At 41.3% G+C, this 18,699-nt stretch overlaps 1 protein-coding gene across 5 annotated transcripts in view; it reads right to left on the reverse strand.

Moving 5' to 3' along the window:
• Nucleotides 1-424: 424 nt before the first annotated feature.
• ANAPC10 (anaphase promoting complex subunit 10) overlaps nt 425-18,699 on the reverse strand; it is a 126,698-nt gene continuing 108,423 nt past the window's right edge. For 4 of the 5 annotated variants that reach the window (XM_073549794.1, XM_073549793.1, XM_073549795.1 and 1 more), the window contains one exon: nt 425-1,740. In XM_073549794.1, the coding sequence (XP_073405895.1) occupies nt 1,510-1,740 (231 nt within the window). In that variant the 3' untranslated portion in view covers nt 425-1,509. The remainder of the gene's footprint in view (nt 1,741-18,699) is intronic. The other variant, XM_073549797.1, reaches the window with a different exon arrangement.

Consider the following 18,699-nt stretch of genomic DNA (forward strand, 5'->3'; position numbering starts at 1 on the left):
CACATATTTGACATGCTTTAATGCAATTGTGTGCTACCATATTCTTATTTGATATGTAAGCTGTTTTTGGTATGCACCTATTCAGACTAGTTCTAGATGTGCCGTCAGTTTTTCTGTCATTTGTCTGAACAAAGAGCCATGACAAATTTTTTTTTTTCTTTTGCAAAGCATTCAGCCATGATTTTTTTTTTTAATGAAGACTATATCTAGAAGGCTGCTTAATTTTCCATTTAGGAAGCAAATGATCAAACAAATGTAGTACAAGAGAAAGCTGAAATCTTATGTCCTTTCCCTTTTTTTCTCCAAAATCAGCTGTTAAAGACACACAAGCCATATCAGAAAAATTCCCCAAAAACCTGAGCAATTGGGATATTTTTGCTCTTCCCTCCTCCACAACTTTTATTTGAAAAATAAAGCATGTATATAAAGGCAATGGTAAATAATAGTTTATTTGTAAAATTAAAAGAGAAAAAAAAGTGGTCTAGAAATTAATCATGTTCATGTAATAACTTTGCTTTTCTAACATTTCTACACATCAAACAAGAAACAGATAAAAGTAGTCACAGTTACAATGAGAGAGCAATATAATGAAGAGTTTTAAACAATCTTCGGAATTCTGGATAACAGACATAAATGAGGACATAGTGATGGCAAATGAAGAACAATAAGAGGACATCTCAACAAGAACTTCCAACTACAATAACTGTGGAATGGGTCGTTAATTTGAATACATGTTAAAGGAAATATATATAAAAAATTTTTACAGGTGAGGCTCTGTTCACACTTATGCGTTATGTGGCTTCTATTAGGGGGTTCCGCTATTATTAATGGAAGGCAGAGTTATAGGTGGGTAGTGTCAAAAGCACAGGAACCAACGTTGGAAACTGGACACAGCCATAAATTTATTTGCTGGTAAATGGATCACTCGTAAAGGTCATGGCTCTATTATGAGCACAATCTACAATGCTTGTCTGTTCCGGACCCAATACTTTTCTGTAGCTAATTTGCAAAATCAAATGAAATGTCAGCAAACTATAAAAAAAAAAAAAAAAAAAAAAAAATGCCAACATTATATTAGTATAATTTTTCAGCAATAAAAAATATGGACTACATATGTATCAGTAGATTACATAATAAGCTACTGAAGTGAATCAGATATGGATTTTTTTTTACGTCACCTTTGTCCATTTCTACTTTAATTTTGCTAGGAATTAAAATGAATAGCCCACCCATTTTTGGCATGAAGACAGCTTCTAATGGAATTACTCTCTTGTAAAATTGGGAACATTAAAAAGAAAAAAATGTATACATCACATCATAGTAATAAACTACTGGTCAGAGTAGAAATTATATTGGATATTTTGTTTGAATAAAAGGGCTTGAAAACGTAATAAAAACTTGTGCTCAAGAATAAAAATGATATTTTACTACATCAATAAAAAAAAATAAAAATAAAAGTGTCCATATGGGAACTTGTGAATGCCAACCATTTATTGGATGTTGGTTAGATCACCTGATGAAACGATGCATCATAAAATCAATCGTTGTGCATCTGGGGAACTTGCCTATGGAGCTTTCTTCCACTGGTGTGAACACTTTAATCTGTCGCATATGAGTATCCCTTCCATTCTGATGATTTGCTAAAACGGCTATCTGGATCATGAAAGTTCGGATCGGCCTTTTGTGTGCGTCTGTTAAGGGCACATGTATCCAGCCGCTGGGCTCCACCAATTCCAATTGCTACAAGAACACAAAAGATAAGGCATTAAAATAAAGCATAGCAAGAGAAAATCATATAATCTCCGTGTGTAGGTGTAATTCTAGATCCACGACAAAGAGTAAGTTATATGGCCAGGTGACCCAAATACAAATGCCATCTTTCCTCAGCGCCATTTAAAACTCACATCATGCGACGCATCATCAAAATAACAAAAGGATTAAACTAGACCACAGTCACTTGGGCGAGCAGTATGAGATATCAAGAAAAAATAAGGGATTCTTGCTCTTGCATTGAAGTACAGGCAGTTTGCAAGATCCAAAAGAACCTATACCCAACCTGCTAGATCCCCTGCCTCTCCAGAGCACCGCAGCAGACTCCATTTACTTGGATGCAGCAATTTTGTGACCGTCTACCCATAAGACTGCTGAAAGAAGTGCAAGATGGGGAAGAGATCCTGATTTCACAGAAGTGTCATTTACTAGGCTGTGTGCTGTTTCAATACCATTGTTTTATCAGCAGATCATCACTATAGGACTAGTTGCCCAGGTGCACCCTGTTCCAACAACACCCCAGGTACTTATTAGAAGCTTATTGTCAATATACAACGTACCTACAAAGCTGGTAATCAAGGGTGTGGGAGGGGGTTAGCTTTCTGAGCTCTGCTACATGCTACATCTAAAAACTCTGATTATGTCACAACTGATGCCTCCAGTAAACTAAGCGATACATAGCTGGAATCAGGGTCTCTTTCCCTACATTATGCTGTGCTCAGATGAGGTGGCAAAAACCAGGTGGCAGATTACCTTTAATTACTACACAGGAGTCTCAGACACGTACGGTAATTATTTACACCCCTTAATCTGCAATTGATTTTTGCCATGCCACTTTTAGCTGAGATTTTACAAATGATGCGGCTAGGTCTTACACCTTAAGGCTGCTTTTACACTTGCCGTGTTTTTTGCGGCCTGGTTTTACAGGCCGTTTTTGCGGGCCGTATGGCCGTAATTTCCACGTTCTTCCACAAAACGGGCCACAAAAAACCTTCTCGGATTGCCGTTTTTCCCTGTTATAACAAATAGCAGGGAAAAAACAGAGATCCACAAATACGGTGTACCGCAAGTACAACTTAACATTGTTTTTGTGGTACCATTGAAATGCATTTCTATGGGGCCGCAAATACAGCCCTCACGGCCATACAGAGCACGGCCCTCCTACTAATTTTTGTGGGACGTTTTTGCAGCCCCATAGAAATGCAAAAACGGCCAGCAAAAACACGGCAAGTGTAAAACCAGCCTAAAGATGTACAATTAATCCAAAACCATTAGAAGTATTTTGCTAACTTATTTTTTACGAGCTTAAAATAGTGATCATAAAGCTTACTAAAATAAAATATTGCAATTTTAAATCAATCCCATTACGGTATTTTCCAGTATGCCAAGGCTTACCATTATAAATTGCCCGATAGCTTACGAAAAGCCATGTTATTTGTGCTGCAAAGCATAGTCTATTAATTTACTTGGGTTTATGTCAACATAATTTGGACATATTTTCAGGTTGAAATTTTTTGTTACAAAACCAGAAATTTTTTTTTTACAATTTGAGGTAAAAGGCATAACGTATATGAATCAATTGAAAGAAAAAAAAAAAAAAAGTAAAGCATACATGTGGAAAATCATAGTGAAAGTTATGGAGAAACAGCCACTTTGCCAGTAGATTTGCATGCATGTTTTCCTGTCTGCAAGGTCCTCAACAAGTGTCAGAAAGAAAGAAAGCGCACTCTTTAATCTATAGTCACTTGTCCTTTAACAGATATCACGGCTTTGCCATGGCACTGTACCTGTCAACACTTAAAGTGTTACATTCTGGCCTAAAGCCACCTCCTTTTTATGTAGGAAGAAGACGATCTTGTAGAAATGAGGCAGTAGTTCCAAAAAGGGAGATGCTGCGAGATCCAAAAGAAACTTCCACAGTTCCAAGCAAGTTAAAAGGAGAGCCCCTACAAGAGACGCTTTAAGGAAAAACCCAAACAAAAACAAGCAGAATGGATTCTGGTGAAAGAGGCAATTGTAGGACGAAAGCTCTTTTATAGCTGCAGTTATGAGACATTAAGACCACCATGCAAGGAGAGGACTTCGACATCTTTGGCAGTTTCTTCTGTTAGATCAGAAGCTTTAGATTTTCACTTGAAATGGCTAAAGAAAAGTTAAACTCGGAACGATGTACAGCGCTCACTGAACGTGCATGGAGGCAGGAAAAAAGACACAACATGGGAAATATTTCAAACAATAAAATATACATTTAGGAAGAAAATTCCATACAATGGTAATTGTGAAAGGGGCTTTCCACCACTGATATTGATAACCAATGCAATGCTAAGGATAATCAGTGGATGGAGTAGGACAGCTGAATGGTGGTGGTGTGTAGGGTCAGGCTAGAGATCTGATATTGGTGACCAATGCTAAGGATAATCAGTGTATGGAGTAGGATAGCTGAGTGGTGGTGGTGTGTAGCGTCAGGCCAGAGATCTGATATTGGTGACCAATGCTAAGGATAATCAGTGTATGGAGTAGGACAGCTGAGTGGTGGTGGTGTGTAGGGTCAGGCCAGTGATCTGATATTGGTGACAATGCTAAGGATAATCAGTGTATGGAGTAGGACACCTGAGTGGTGGTGGTGTGTAGGGTCAGGCCAGAGATCTGATATTGATGACCAATGCTAAGGATAATCAGTGTATGGAGTAGGACACCTGAGTGGTGGTGGTGTGTAGGGTCAGGCCAGAGATCTGATACTGATTACCAATGCTTAGGATAATCAGGACAGCTGAGTGGTGTTGGTGTGTAGGGTCAGGCCAGAGATCGGATATTGGTGACCAATGCTAAGGATAATCAGTGTATGGAGTAGGACAGCTGAGTGGTGGTGTTGTGTAGGGTCAGGCCAGAAATCTGATATTGATGACCAATGCGAAGGATAATCAGGACAGATGAGTGGTGGTGGTGGTGGTGTGTAGGGTCAGGCCAGAGATCTGATATTGGTGACCAATGCTAAGGATAATCAGAGTATGGAGTAGGACAGCCGAGTGGTGGTGGTGTGTAGGGTCAGGCCAGAGATCTGCTATTGATGACCAATGCGAAGGATAATCAGGACAGCTGAGTGGTGGTGGTGGTGTGTAGGGTCAGGCCAGAGATCTGATATTGGTGACCAATGCTAAGGATAATCAGTGTATGGAGTAGGATAGCTGAGTGGTGGTGGTGTGTAGCGTCAGGCCAGAGATCTGATATTGGTGACCAATGCTAAGGATAATCAGAGTATGGAGTAGGACAGCTGAAAGGTGGTGGTGTGTAGGGTCAGGTCAGAGATCTGATATTGGTGACTAATGCTAAGGATAATCAGTGTATGGAGTAGGACAACTGAGTGGTGGTGGTGTGTAGGGTCAGGCCAGATATCTGATATTGATGTCCAATGCTAAGGATAATCAGGACACCTGAGTGGTGGTGGTGGTGTGTAGGGTCAGGCCAGAGATCTGATATTGGTGACCAATGCTAAGGATAATCAGTGTATGGAGTAGGACAGCTGAGTGGTGGTGGTGTGTAGGGTCGGGGCAGAGATCTGATATTGCTGACCAATGGTAAGGATAATCAGTGTATGGAGTAGGACAGCTGAATGGTGGTGGTGCGTAGGGTCAGGCCAGATATCTGATACTGATGTCCAATGCTAAGGATAATCAGGACACCTGAGTGGTGGTGGTGGTGTGTAGGGTCAGGCCAGAGATCTGATATTGGTGACCAATGCTAAGGATAATCAGTGTATGGAGTAGGACAGCTGAGCGGTGGTGGTGCGTAGGGTCAGGCCAGAGATCTGATATTGATGACTAATGCTAAGGATAATCAATGTATGGAGTAGGGCAGCTGAGTGGTGGTGGTGCATAGGGTCAGGCGAGAGATCTGATATTATGACCTATCTCAGTTATGAATGTCAAAGTGGAAAAACTTGAAAGTTAAAAATCTCTTTAATCCTACAGTTAGGCTATATGCACACACTGCAGATTCACCTGCAGGTTTTTTCCCGCGGAACCGCAGGTAAAGTGACCTGCGGTTTTGCTGCGGTTTCACACCTCTACTATGTTAAAGGTGTGAAACCGCAGCAGAATCCGCAGAAATAATTGATATGCTGTGGAAAAAAAAACGCAGCAAAACCGCGCGGAAAAAACCGCAGCGTGAGCACTGCGGTTTTGAAAACCCATAGGCTAACATGGTAAAGTACCATGTCTGCGGAACTGCTGCGGTTCCGCAGGGCCAAAACCGCAGCGGAACCGCAGCAAAAACCGCAGCGTGTGCACATAGCCTAAATATACAGCCTCAAACACACGACACATTTCAGAGCGGAAGCATACAGTATTGGAAAGTTGTATAAGGACATTTACTTTTTTCGTTTTCAGCTGGGCCTGTCCTTTAGATCGATAATCGTTTTTGACTTGAAGAAGCCCTTTTTTGGTAGGTGCCCCTAGCTTATCACAGAGTGTCCTGCTCCAATTTGTGTGGCAACTTGACTTATGCCTTAATAAAAGTCCGCCTTGTGAAACCCTCCGTCAGGCGCAATAGATCTGACAGGCACACAGTAATTAGTTTCACTTCTCTCTCCTTGCCCACTTATCAGAAAACCCCACCCCTCCTAGTTATCCCCTGACTCTACAGGCTCTGTGAAACCTGATATCACAGTGACTCAGCAGACCTTCTAGTGAGCAGATATCAACACTTTGGCTTCTCAGGCACATTGCGCCTGATTTCAACACAAATTGAAAGGTTAGTATTTTCTTTTTTTATTCATCACGATTGTGTATTTAGCTTGTTTTATGAAGGATTAATGCTAAGTTAGTGCACATAAGTACTGTTTTCTTAGACAAAAGGAGGGTGGCTTCTAAGGCACATTGCGCCCTAACACATACTCTTTCTCTCTTGCTTCAGATTTTCTGCTGCAATGGCCAGAAAACAGTATGATTCATCTAAACCCCTTCATTTAGAAGAAATGAAGATTTTTTTGTTAGAAGATGATGAGGAAGAACCAGCAGTAACTGAGGATTTAGAGGAATCTAGTGACATTTCATCTGAAGATGAGGTAGCAGAATGTAACACTGATTCTGGAACAGAGCAGGATGGTGATGACACTGATACAGAGGAAACAGACACAGATCTAGCTTATTATTTGGCAAAGATAAAAATACAAAGGACGTCCCAAGGACGTTCCAGAACAAACACCGACTCTACCACCTTCTAAAAGATGCAGTTGTACTACCTGCTCATTTGTATCTGGTTTCAGAAGGCTTTCTAAATATGACTGCAAAATATGTAAAGAATCAATCTGCCTTTCCCATGCAACTTTCGTCTGCCAGCCTTGCTTTTCTAAGTGTACCTGTGCTGCTTCTGCTGCAATTGAAACCACTGAAGATGAGTAGAAAATAATTAAGTAACATCTAAGTGCAATATCCTTTAAGTTTTTTTCCATAATTTTATATTTAAGCAATAGTTAAGTAAAGATAACTGGAGCCTATTTGGCGGTACTACCGAAAAGTGGTACTTTTAGTTTTAATAAGTTTATGGTTAATAAATGTTTTTTTTTTGCATCTGATTTGGTGTAATCTCTTTTAATACATTCCTATGAAGGTCACTGACTACTTCTATAGTCCTGAAATTGAAATATGTAGCTACTATAGGTGGTTTTCTGACCTGTGCTTGTCAGGCACATTGCGCATGAACTGAGGAGAATCTATATTGCGCCTGACGGAGGGTTAAAGATCATGTCATGCCATGCAATGAAAAGTTGAAATAGAAGATATGAGACCATAGCCGCATGAGCACAAAAAGAAAAGACATATATTGCTAGGGAAAGAGTCTGAAAATGTACAATCCTAGACATGTGCACTATGCACAACAAGTGCCTTCCCTAACAATGCAGTATATGCAGTTCACTCCTTTTTTACATGAAACCACTTTCTTGACCAACCATATATTTATTTGGCTGGGAAAAACGGAATGTGGCTTAGAAGCCTGTGCACATCCACAGAAGTTAAATAAATGCCATAAAATTATATTACCAGGATTTCCTGATTGCTCAGAAGGCCATTTTTGGAGATGCATACAACCAACTGTTAACTTCTGTTTAACATGGTCAAACTTCCTACCCGCAGCATTTCATTGGTGCGATGTAAAATCATCCTTGTTTTTGGTACTGGGAAATCCATTAAATCCAGATGTTCAGGCACACATTCAAAGCCCCTTAAACCAATTGTTCAGTCAACTTCTTAGGTGGCTAATACTAATAATTTTACTACTGTTATGCCATACTGCAACCTCTTGTTTCACTCATCTGAATAAACACTTGCATTATTACATCCTAAGATTACAACAGTATCTATTAAAAGGGTTTTTCAGGACAAGAAAATTGATAGCCTATGTTTATTACAAGAATATTGGGTGTCCAAAAATTGGTTTTCCTCACCAATAATGTGACCGCAGTGTCCACTCTGCTACGTTGAGAGCTGCATCTCCTTCAAAGTTTAACAGGCTCACGTCTGCACTTATGGTAGCAGCTGTGCCCGATAGTTACTTAAAGGGAACCTGTCAGCAGGTTCTCCCCATATAAAGTATGGTCAGCGTCTTTAAGGCCTCTTTCACAGCATTCTAGTATGCTGTATGCTGTATGTCTTATAGTCACAGACAGCACGCTCTTGGCACCTGCTCTTCTCTTGCAATCGCAATCCTCCTTCCCCGCTTCATGTGGATGATGAGTCCTGTGTCATCCACACCAAATCCCCCACCATGCTCCTGCGCAATCGCCAAGGGTAGAGCAAAACAATGTAGTGCACATGCGCCAGCTTTACCTATGAGTCATCGGTGCTCTTTGGCCTTTCCCGGCATATGCGCACTACAGTGCTTTGCTCTGCCCTCGGTAGGGCTGACAGAAGTACGCTTGTACAGGAGCGCTATGGGGGACACTGTGTGGATGGCTTGGGATGAGTCATCCATACTAAGTAGAGAAGGAAGTTTGCAATTGCAAGAAGAGTGATGGCACCAAATCAAGGCTTGAGACACCCATCAGGCCATACCACACCTGAGTATTATGAAAGCTTTTTAGGTCTTGCATAAGGGATTGGGGACATATGCACAGCATACTAAAATATAGTAAGAGAGTGTCATGATCCCAGTGCAGGCTTTGACCTGCACGCCTGGGGTTAATTATTGTGGCGTCTCTTTGGTTCAGGGAGAGCTTCTTTATAGCCCTGAGAAACTCCAATCCCTGTCAGTTATACTTTTGCCTTTGGCCGAGTGTGTTGACCCCGCTGTGCCTGTTCGTTGTCTTCTAGCTTGCTTATATGGTTCTGTCCCCCGTTGCGAGTTTGCCTGTTGATTCTGTACTGCGCTACCCTCTCTGTGTATGACTCCTTGCCTGTGACCTGACTATTCTTTGCAGCTATCTCCGTGTATGACTCATTGGCTACGTCCTGACTCCCCGTTCTGTCTGTCCTCTGGTTTTATCGTGCTATCTCGTGCTTTGACCCCAGCCTGTCTATGCCCCTTGGTAAGCTTGTCCCATAATTACCCTGCTAGGAGTTTTCCTGCAGCTCCTAGCACTCTGAGGTTTAGGCCACGCCCCCCAGCAGTCACATGCTTTAGGTCCTGCTGGTCTGAAGCATGCACCTTCTCTGCTGCTGCCCGCTCCACAGGTATCGCTGAGCACAGTTTTTCTTACTCAGGACACGCGCACTGGTTCAGTGAGCAAGTGCAGTGCAGTGTTCCTCATCATTATAACTGACAGGGATTGGAGTTTATCAGGGCTATAAGAAGGTGGAGGATACCTGCAACCAGGCGCCATATCTTATGCTCAGCATGAGCATTAAAACTACTATATGCCTCCTGAGGAACTCCCTGGATGGGAGAGAAACACGTCGAGGCGGGGCGAGATGAAATAGAAATCAGCAATAAGCTAAGTGTATCTGATGAATATATTGACTGATCTGTAGTTTTTGGTCAGTGTGCAATATGAGGGTGTGTGGCAATAATAGCACCAATTGAGTATGTGTATGGTTATAGGGGAGTGATGGAAAATTTATTTTTGATGCCTCAACAACTAATAACTCCTATGTGTACTCATTATTGGTGCCTTTAAGATTATAGGGGAGTGGTGGTGAATTTATTATTATTTTTGATTTTTGGTGCCTCTACAACTATCAACCCCTATGTGTACTTATTATTGGTGCCTTTAAGATTAATAACCCCTATGCACAAAAAGGAATATCTTCTTGAATTGAGACATTTCTAGCCCTATTTTTGCTGTCACCCTTTTTCAGGTATTATGATATGAATTTGATTTGTCAAACAGTCCATTAGCATTTGGTCTCCTTGTCCCTGTGATCTAATTGGTATCGTATTGGATATACAGGGTCAGTGAGGGATAGTCGACGTGGTGTGGGGGCACCAATTTAAAGTAGGGTGAAAAAGCTCCGCTGGTAGGCAGGGAATGATGTAAATAGGGAATTTAGGCAAAATTCCAAGTTCCGTTTCCCATAAATTTAAGTAAGTCTGCTTATCGGTTACTGGTTGTATACCCCTCACCCTGGGCTTGTAGTATTTATTGGTCTTTGATGATTTAGGACTGTTGGAAGTATCTGTAAAAAAACTGACTGTTTGGCGACCATATCCTTGTGTATTTTAATTGTTATACCCTGATGTTGTTGCCCTGAAGAATAGCACTTAACAGGGTGAATAGGGATAGCCATCGTGGAGCGGGGGCGCCATTTGCGCTTCAAGAGGGTGCCAACCTCCGCTGTTAGGCAGGGGGAAGAAAAGGGCCTTCTAGGGGTAAAATAGGCCTGTGATTTCCCCTACCCTATTCTTGTATGTGACTAGGGTCACAACTTTGATCAGCAATTAAATTTGCGTGGTGTTCATGTATGTCTATGGTTTTAGTATATTTCAATAAAGCAATTGTAATTTTAGAATTAGTTTTTGTTTATGAGCTGGTTTACGACTAATTCACTTTTTGATTCAATTCTTTTGAGTAAACTCCCTGCCAAACCAGCTCTGCATAACGTAATTCAGCTAAATGCTTTAAAAAAGCATTTAAAAATGTCCCCGCTTCTTAGGCTAATGAGGGTGTTGACTTAGTCTGCCCTCTTTCCATGCCATCAGGCACCTGTGGGCATGATATCATCTGCCCAAACCGGCCTCATGGCTAGCTCATGTGCATCGCTCATTTAGGCAGCATCACTGTGTCTCTGCGCATGACCGGACGTTAAGAAAATGGCTTCCGGTCATGCGCAGTGTGACTGGGAATCGTACACCCGGCTTCAGAGACGCATTGACACTGCCGAAGTGAGCGGTGCACATGCGCTAGATTTGTATGTTATACCACCTACGGGGGCTCAATAGCATGGAAAGAGGGCTGACTAGTCTGGGGACACCAACGTCCCATCGACTAGTCATTAGCAAAGGAAACAGGGGACATTATTAATACTATTTTAAAGCATTTAACTGAATTAGGTTATACAGGGCTGGCTAGGGAGGGAGTTTTATCATACATAGCTGAATGCTGCTGGGTTGGAGGGCATGAGGGACCCCTTTAATACAGACCATGAAAATAAGAACTAAATAAAAAGGCCAACATCTCTGAAACCATATGGTTGATTTAAAAAAAAAAAACAAAAAAAAACACAACATGGAACACCCTATACCACTGTATATAGAATACTATATAAAATATAGTTGAGCAGCGGGAGTAAAATGAGAGCAAAAACTGTCCACTTTTGACAGGTTCCCGTTAAGGCCTCTTTCACACTTCCGTTTTTGACCATCAGTCAAAATCCGCCAGTTTTTGAAACAAACGGATCTGCCATTTTTTTTGGCGGATCCATTTTTTCCCCCATTGAGTTGCATTACCGGCGGATCTTGACGGATGGCCATCCGTTGGATCCGTTTTTTTGCGGATCCGTCAAAATGTTTGCGTCCGCCGGCATGCCTGGATGGACCCTGCAACATTTTTTGGCTGTAGGATCTGCATTTTACAGTGTGCATGCCCGGAGAAAGGAAGTCAGCCGGGGATTTAACCCTGAAATACTTTCTGGTGGTGGAAAAAAAATTCTCTCTCTCTCGGATTGCGTTTCCTTTAAAATTCTGCATTCAACGGATCCGTCAAAAAAACGGTCCGGTGGTATCCGTTTGCATCAGTTACAAACGGATCCGCTTTCCGCCATTTTGGCGGATTTTAACTGACAAGAAAAAACGGAAGTGTGAAAGAGGCCTAAGGGGTTATTCCCAAAAGAGTAAGTTACCTCCATCCCATAACTAGCTGAATGACACCCAGCCTTTGCTGAAATACATATCATATCATTAGGACATAGCCGAATTTGAAAAACTCATGAGAACACATTAAGGATAGTCTGACTTTAGTCTGATCTGTAACTATTTCCATTTTGAAAGAAAAAAAAATATAGAATGATTGTGTTTAGTTTTTTTCTTCGTACAGTTAGATTCAGTTTTTCAGATATATACCCTAAAAAGAAAGATTATCTAGTCCTATGTTATAAAAAAGAAGGACCGCTCACCACTTACCATGAGATGAACATTTCAGAGGCTTACAGCAGCTGATTCATAAGACATCACTGATGTCAACATTGGAAGTAATAAGGGACCTGCCCTCTTGGCTGCACTGAAGTGCCACACACAACGGTACAGAACATCTAGCGTCTGTGTATACAGACACATTCATCAGATCCTCATGGTAAATTTTAGACGCATATGTGGACAGGCAATAGGCCTTGAAGTATCTTTTATGATATGTTATTTTTCAGCAAGACATGTCCACTGGCACAAAGCCCTTAAGCTTCGCCGTGAATAAGAATCTTATTTGAGAAGTTTTGGTTTACATTGTATGGGTAATTTACTTCTATTTCTAGAACAAAAAGTTTGAGGAGTTCCTGTCAAAACATTATAAGTAGAGTTGAGCGATACCGTCCGATACTTCAAAGTATCGTATCGGATGGTATCGGCCGATCTTTAAAAAAAGTATCGGTATCGCCGATTCCGATACCGGAAGTCCCATTCAAGTCTATGGGACTTCCGGTATCGGAATAAGAAAAACCCTTTCCTGCCCTTGTACAGCCTCTCTGGGGTCTGTACGGGCCTTTCGGGGGGCTGTGCCGGCCTGCCAGGGGGTCTGTGCAGGCTCCGGTGGTCTGTGCCGGCCTGCCGGTGGTCTGTGCAGGCTCCGGGGGGCTGTGCCGGCCTGCCGGGGGGCTGTGCCGGCCTGCCGGGGGGCTGTGCAGGCTCCGGGGGGCTGTGCCGGCCTGCCGGGGGGCTGTGCCGGCCTGCCGGTGGTCTGTGCAGGCTCCGGGGGTCTGTGCAGGCATCGTCCGATGGGACTACAAGTCCCATCGGGCGATGCCTGCTACCATGACAGTGATTGACACATTAGCCAATGATGGGACAGTAGTAGTCCCATCATCCGGCTAATGTGTTAAATGTTAAAAAAAAAAAAAAAAAAAAAAATACTACATGCATGCTACATACATACTACATGCATGCTACATATATACTACATACATACTACATACATGCTACATACATACTGCATGCTACATACATACATACTACATACATACTACATACATACTACATACATACTACATATATACTACATACATACTACATACATGCTACATACATACTGCATGCTACATACATACTACATGCATGCTACATACATACCACATACATACTACATGCTACATACATACCACATATATACTACATACATACAATACATTCATACAATACATACATAGACATACAGTACATATAACATAGAGTAACATACTTACCAATACTTGTCACATTGTTCCCCGAAGCCATTGTCTATTCCGGGATAAATATTAACATAACAAACCACAAAAATACTCACCCACGATCCGAAGCAGTCCACGAGTGTGTCCCACGACGATCTTGGGTAGAGAACTGCAGCATCAGATGATGCTGCCGTTCTCTACGGGCTGTAGGAATCCAATGACGGAAGGTAGGTATCCTTCCGCACTGTATTCCTCCGCCACTTAAAAAAAAAAAGTCCCTAGTCTCACTTTATGCCATTGCTGTGTGGGAATTTCCCACACAGCAATGGCATAAAGTGAGACTAGGGACTTTTTTTTTTTAAGTGGCGGAGGAATACAGTGCGGAAGGATACCTACCTTCCGTCATTGGATTCCTACAGCCCGTAGAGAACGGCAGCATCATCTGATGCTGCAGTTCTCTACCCAAGATCGTCGTGGGACACACTCGTGGACTGCTTCGGATCGTGGGTGAGTATTTTTGTGGTTTGTTATGTTAATATTTATCCCGGAATAGACAATGGCTTCGGGGAACAATGTGACAAGTATTGGTAAGTATGTTACTCTATGTTATATGTACTGTATGTCTATGTATGTATTGTATGAATGTATTGTATGTATGTAGTATATATGTGGTATGTATGTAGCATGTAGTATGTATGTGGTATGTATGTAGCATGCATGTAGTATGTATGTAGCATGCATGTAGCATGCATGTAGCATACATGTAGTATGCATGTAGTATGTATGTAGTATGTATGTAGCATGTATGTAGCATGCAGTATGTATGTAGTATATATGTAGTATGTATGTAGTATATATGTAGTATGTAGTATGTATGTAGCATGCATGTAGTATATATGTAGTATGTATGTAGCATGCATGTAGCATGTATGTAGTATGTATGTAGTATGTATGTAGCATGCAGCATGTATGTAGTATGTATGTAGTATATATGTAGTATGCATGTAGTATGCATGTAGTATGTATGTAGCATGCAGTATGTATGTAGCATGTATGTAGTATGTATGTAGTATGTATGTATGTAGTATGTATGTAGCATGCAGTATGTATGTAGCATGTATGTAGTATGTATGTAGTATATATGTAGTATGTATGTAGTATGTATGTAGTATGTATGTAGTATGTATGTAGCATGCAGTATGTATGTAGCATGTATGTAGTATGTATGTAGTATGTATGTATGTAGTATGTATGTAGCATGCAGTATGTATGTAGCATGTATGTAGTATGTATGTAGTATGTATGTAGTATGTATGTAGTATGTATGTAGTATGTATGTATGTAGCATGCAGTATGTATGTAGCATGTATGTAGTATGTATGTAGTATATATGTAGCATGCATGTAGTATGTATGTAGCATGCATGTAGTATTTTTTTTTTTTTTTTTTTTTTTTTTTTTTTTAACATTTAACACATTAGCCGGATGATGGGACTACTACTGTCCCATCATTGGCTAATGTGTCAATCACTGTCATGGTAGCAGGCATCGCCCGATGGGACTTGTAGTCCCATCGGACGATGCTTGCACAGACCCCCGGACATCAGCACAGCCCCCCGGCAGGCCGGCACAGCCCCCCGGCAGGCCGGTACAGACCCCCACAGGGTGCACAGCCCCCCGGCAGGCCGGCACAGCCCCCCGGCAGGCCGGTACAGACCCCCACAGGGTGCACAGACCACCGGCAGGCCGGCACAGCCCCCCGGCAGGCCGGTACAGACCCCGGGCAGTCCACACAGCCCCCCGGCAGGCCGGCACAGCCCCCCGGCAGGCCGGCACAGCCCCCCGGCAGGCCGGCAGAGACCCCCGGAAGGCCCGAAATGACGGCGCATCATGATGCGCACACACCGCGCATCATGATGACGTCAGGCCGTCAATCAACTGAACTTCCGATTCCGATGCCGAATTCCGATATTGAAAAAATATCGGAAGTCGGTATCGGAATTCCGATACAGCAAGTATCGGCCGATACCCGATACTTGCGGTATCGGAATGCTCAACACTAATTATAAGTACAATTTCGCTCGAGACATTCTAAAGCAAGTTGTCCTGGATTTATACTAATAAAAAAAAATCCTAGAAAGTGATGTCAAAGAAATAGTCACTAGGTTAATCCTTGGCTGCTCTGAGAGTTTTGTTAACTGTCCTGCAGTGATATCCCAGCAATAAGCATGCAACTGCTGCAGCCAATCAGCACTGCTGCAGCCAATCATTTCTCCCATTGGTAACATCTGTACATATGGCAGAAGAACATTGAGGACAGAGACTGGCTTTAGAGGTCTCATCTTTTGCATGCATGACAGCTACTAAAGACCAATTTTGACTTTCCCAGGTTGTTTCGACATTGTTGTGCATGTGTTCATTCTTTATGGCATTTTTAGTAGCAATTTTTCATGTCGGTTCTTGGCAGAATCAACCTAAAAAAGATGCTGTTTGAACATACTCTTATCCATAGTGCGCTTAAATCCACATATTTCATCCTCCTGATTTCTTCCCTTCAGACAACATCTTGATTACTAGCTCTCATTTTGCATTTTATTCCGCTATCCTGCCCTATAAATCCCATGATGCATCAGTACAGCATCACATGATGAGCAAGCGCCAATAGCTTGTCATGTCTGCTTTGATAACATTTTTTCAACTATTTTCTTAAGTAAGCAAATAGAATATTAGTATACAGTCAGATGGCCGATTTGTGATCTTCTACATTATAACTATGCGACAGGCACTGTGCAGTCATCATCAATATCTGTGATACCAACTGCTGCGTTCTCTATTCACAGGACAAAGCCATATAATTCTCAGGGCCTCACAATGAGATTATCCAACCTAACGGTGGAGCAAACCATGAATTTCCACAGAAAACAAATAAAGTATTCATTGCTTGCTTATCGTTAAAAAAAAAAAAAAAAAAAATCAATATTACTTACATAGAACCAAAATATTCCACAGCATTGCAGAAGGGATGTGTTCCCTCTGAAAGCAGTTACAGACCAAGATGGAAACACTTGTTACACAATGATTTATGAAATCTGTCTAAAGTTTCTCAGTGCCAACATTCTGCACTCACTGTCTTCTGCTTCTTGGCTGCCAGTGAACACAGCACAATGTTGAATAGCTATATAAGATTAAAATGAATAAAAGGCACTCAGAAGACCCCTTTTACTTCTTAAGGTATTTATATTCTGGTTTTATTGCCTTCTTGACTGGCAGAAAACCAATCCTGATAAAATCATTGCACTTACCCCATTATAAAAGCTCTACTCTCTAGGACCATGAGGTGACTTTGATTTTAATTTTTTTTTGTCAAAACATTGTTTAAAGAGTTTTAATTCTAGAAGTAGTTTCATAACTTGTTCCATTTTTCAGAGGCCTAATAAAAGTACAGTTTGAGAAACGCCTGTTATAAAACACCCCCTCTTTCCACTAATACTTAATATTTTAAGTATATATATTACATTGCATAATCATTGAAATACTACTTGATTTCAAATTAATAGATATGCATAACTTTACATTCTCCATGGAAAGCAAATGCGAATATATAATTTTATTTTAAACGATCTAACTCCCCTCATAAAGCATAATAAAAGTACTGGGTATAAAATGCTGGTGTTTGAGGCTGCCCACATAAGGACATCGCTCAACTCAGACACAAAATGCCTTAAAAAAAATATTTATACAGAAAGAAACAAAATATAATTTTTTTTTTTTTTTTTTAATTCAAATGTCAATGGTGTCAAACATCATGAGCATCATAATAGCTCTTATTATCCAACATATGACTACTAGATTTATATATGGGAGTGTAGTAAGGGTACAACTTTATGCAGCAACATTACAACGTCAAGTGAATGTACGCGAAACATGTCCATACACCTCAGGGGTAGAGTTCCATGAAAGGAGAGAAGTTCATGTATACAAATCTCTCACCACTCACTGAGATGCGAAAAAAGTGTCTAGTAAAAGGGGAAAGCTGAGCATGTATGCAGGGATGTGGCGTCTCTAAGCCAAACCACTCTCAGACTCAATCTCCTTGACTTCAGACTTCAACTCAGATTCTGATCCCACAGCACTGCCTCAAAACGGAGCATGTACATAAAGTGCAGCACAGATTGATCTAAACTAAAGGCTGAGATCCTTAGATCAGGGACAGGACAGACATTTATAGGGCATTTCATAACTTTCCCAAATTATTCTGAAAACATTTACAGCACATCCTGCATTGAACTACTGAACCCAATTTATTATATACTAGCTATACTCTTCATAGCGATATTGCTAGCGATATCGCTATGTGTGAAGCCCCCTTTAGACAGGACATAGCAGGGGCACATTTATAAGATTATCTCAGCAAAGTAACATGTTTTTTCTTAGCACATCTAACTGTGGAACTTATTTTTATTCCAAGATCTATTAACTAAAACATACTTTGTTGGTGGGAAAACCCCATTAATCATAAATTGGAGCTGCACCATTAAACACAAAAGGTTGTATGCTAGAATACTGATACTATTGAGCAGGTACTGACTGGGACTGAAATTCAGCCCTGGCCTTCGAAATATTGGGATATATTACCAATATTACCCTAGACGGAGGAAAGTATAATTTACTACAAGACTGATATTTCTAATGATACCCGTGGCCTGCTGGGGTAAGTGACGGAGTCAGCGACTTTGTGCTTCGTCACAACTCTTAACAGTATGGGCGTCTTGAGAACACCGATTCTGTTAACATAGCAGACAATCAGGCCCACGACCAGACAGGCCAGTATTGCCAGTTCGGCTCTTCTACTGAGTATAGGACAGTGAAGCAAGCAATATAATTTGATGTATAATAATGAAATCCACCCAATATCTTGCATAACTGCTTCACAGCAGCGTCAATTGATGCTTTGCACAGTTACACAGCAGAGAAAGATACCTCACGAATAAAAAATAGGTTCAGTAAATTCAGGGCTGTGGTGTCGGTAAGCCAAACCAGCGACTCAGACTCCTCAATTTCCCTTACACCGACTCCAACTCCACAACTCCGACTCCCACATATATTGCTTATATTTAAGTGAAAAATGTATTGTAATACAATGTGAA

Source organism: Dendrobates tinctorius, unplaced genomic scaffold, assembly GCF_039654945.1.
Source record: "Dendrobates tinctorius isolate UK_male_01 unplaced genomic scaffold, ASM3965494v1 ptg000161l, whole genome shotgun sequence".
NCBI lineage: Eukaryota > Metazoa > Chordata > Amphibia > Anura > Dendrobatidae > Dendrobates > Dendrobates tinctorius.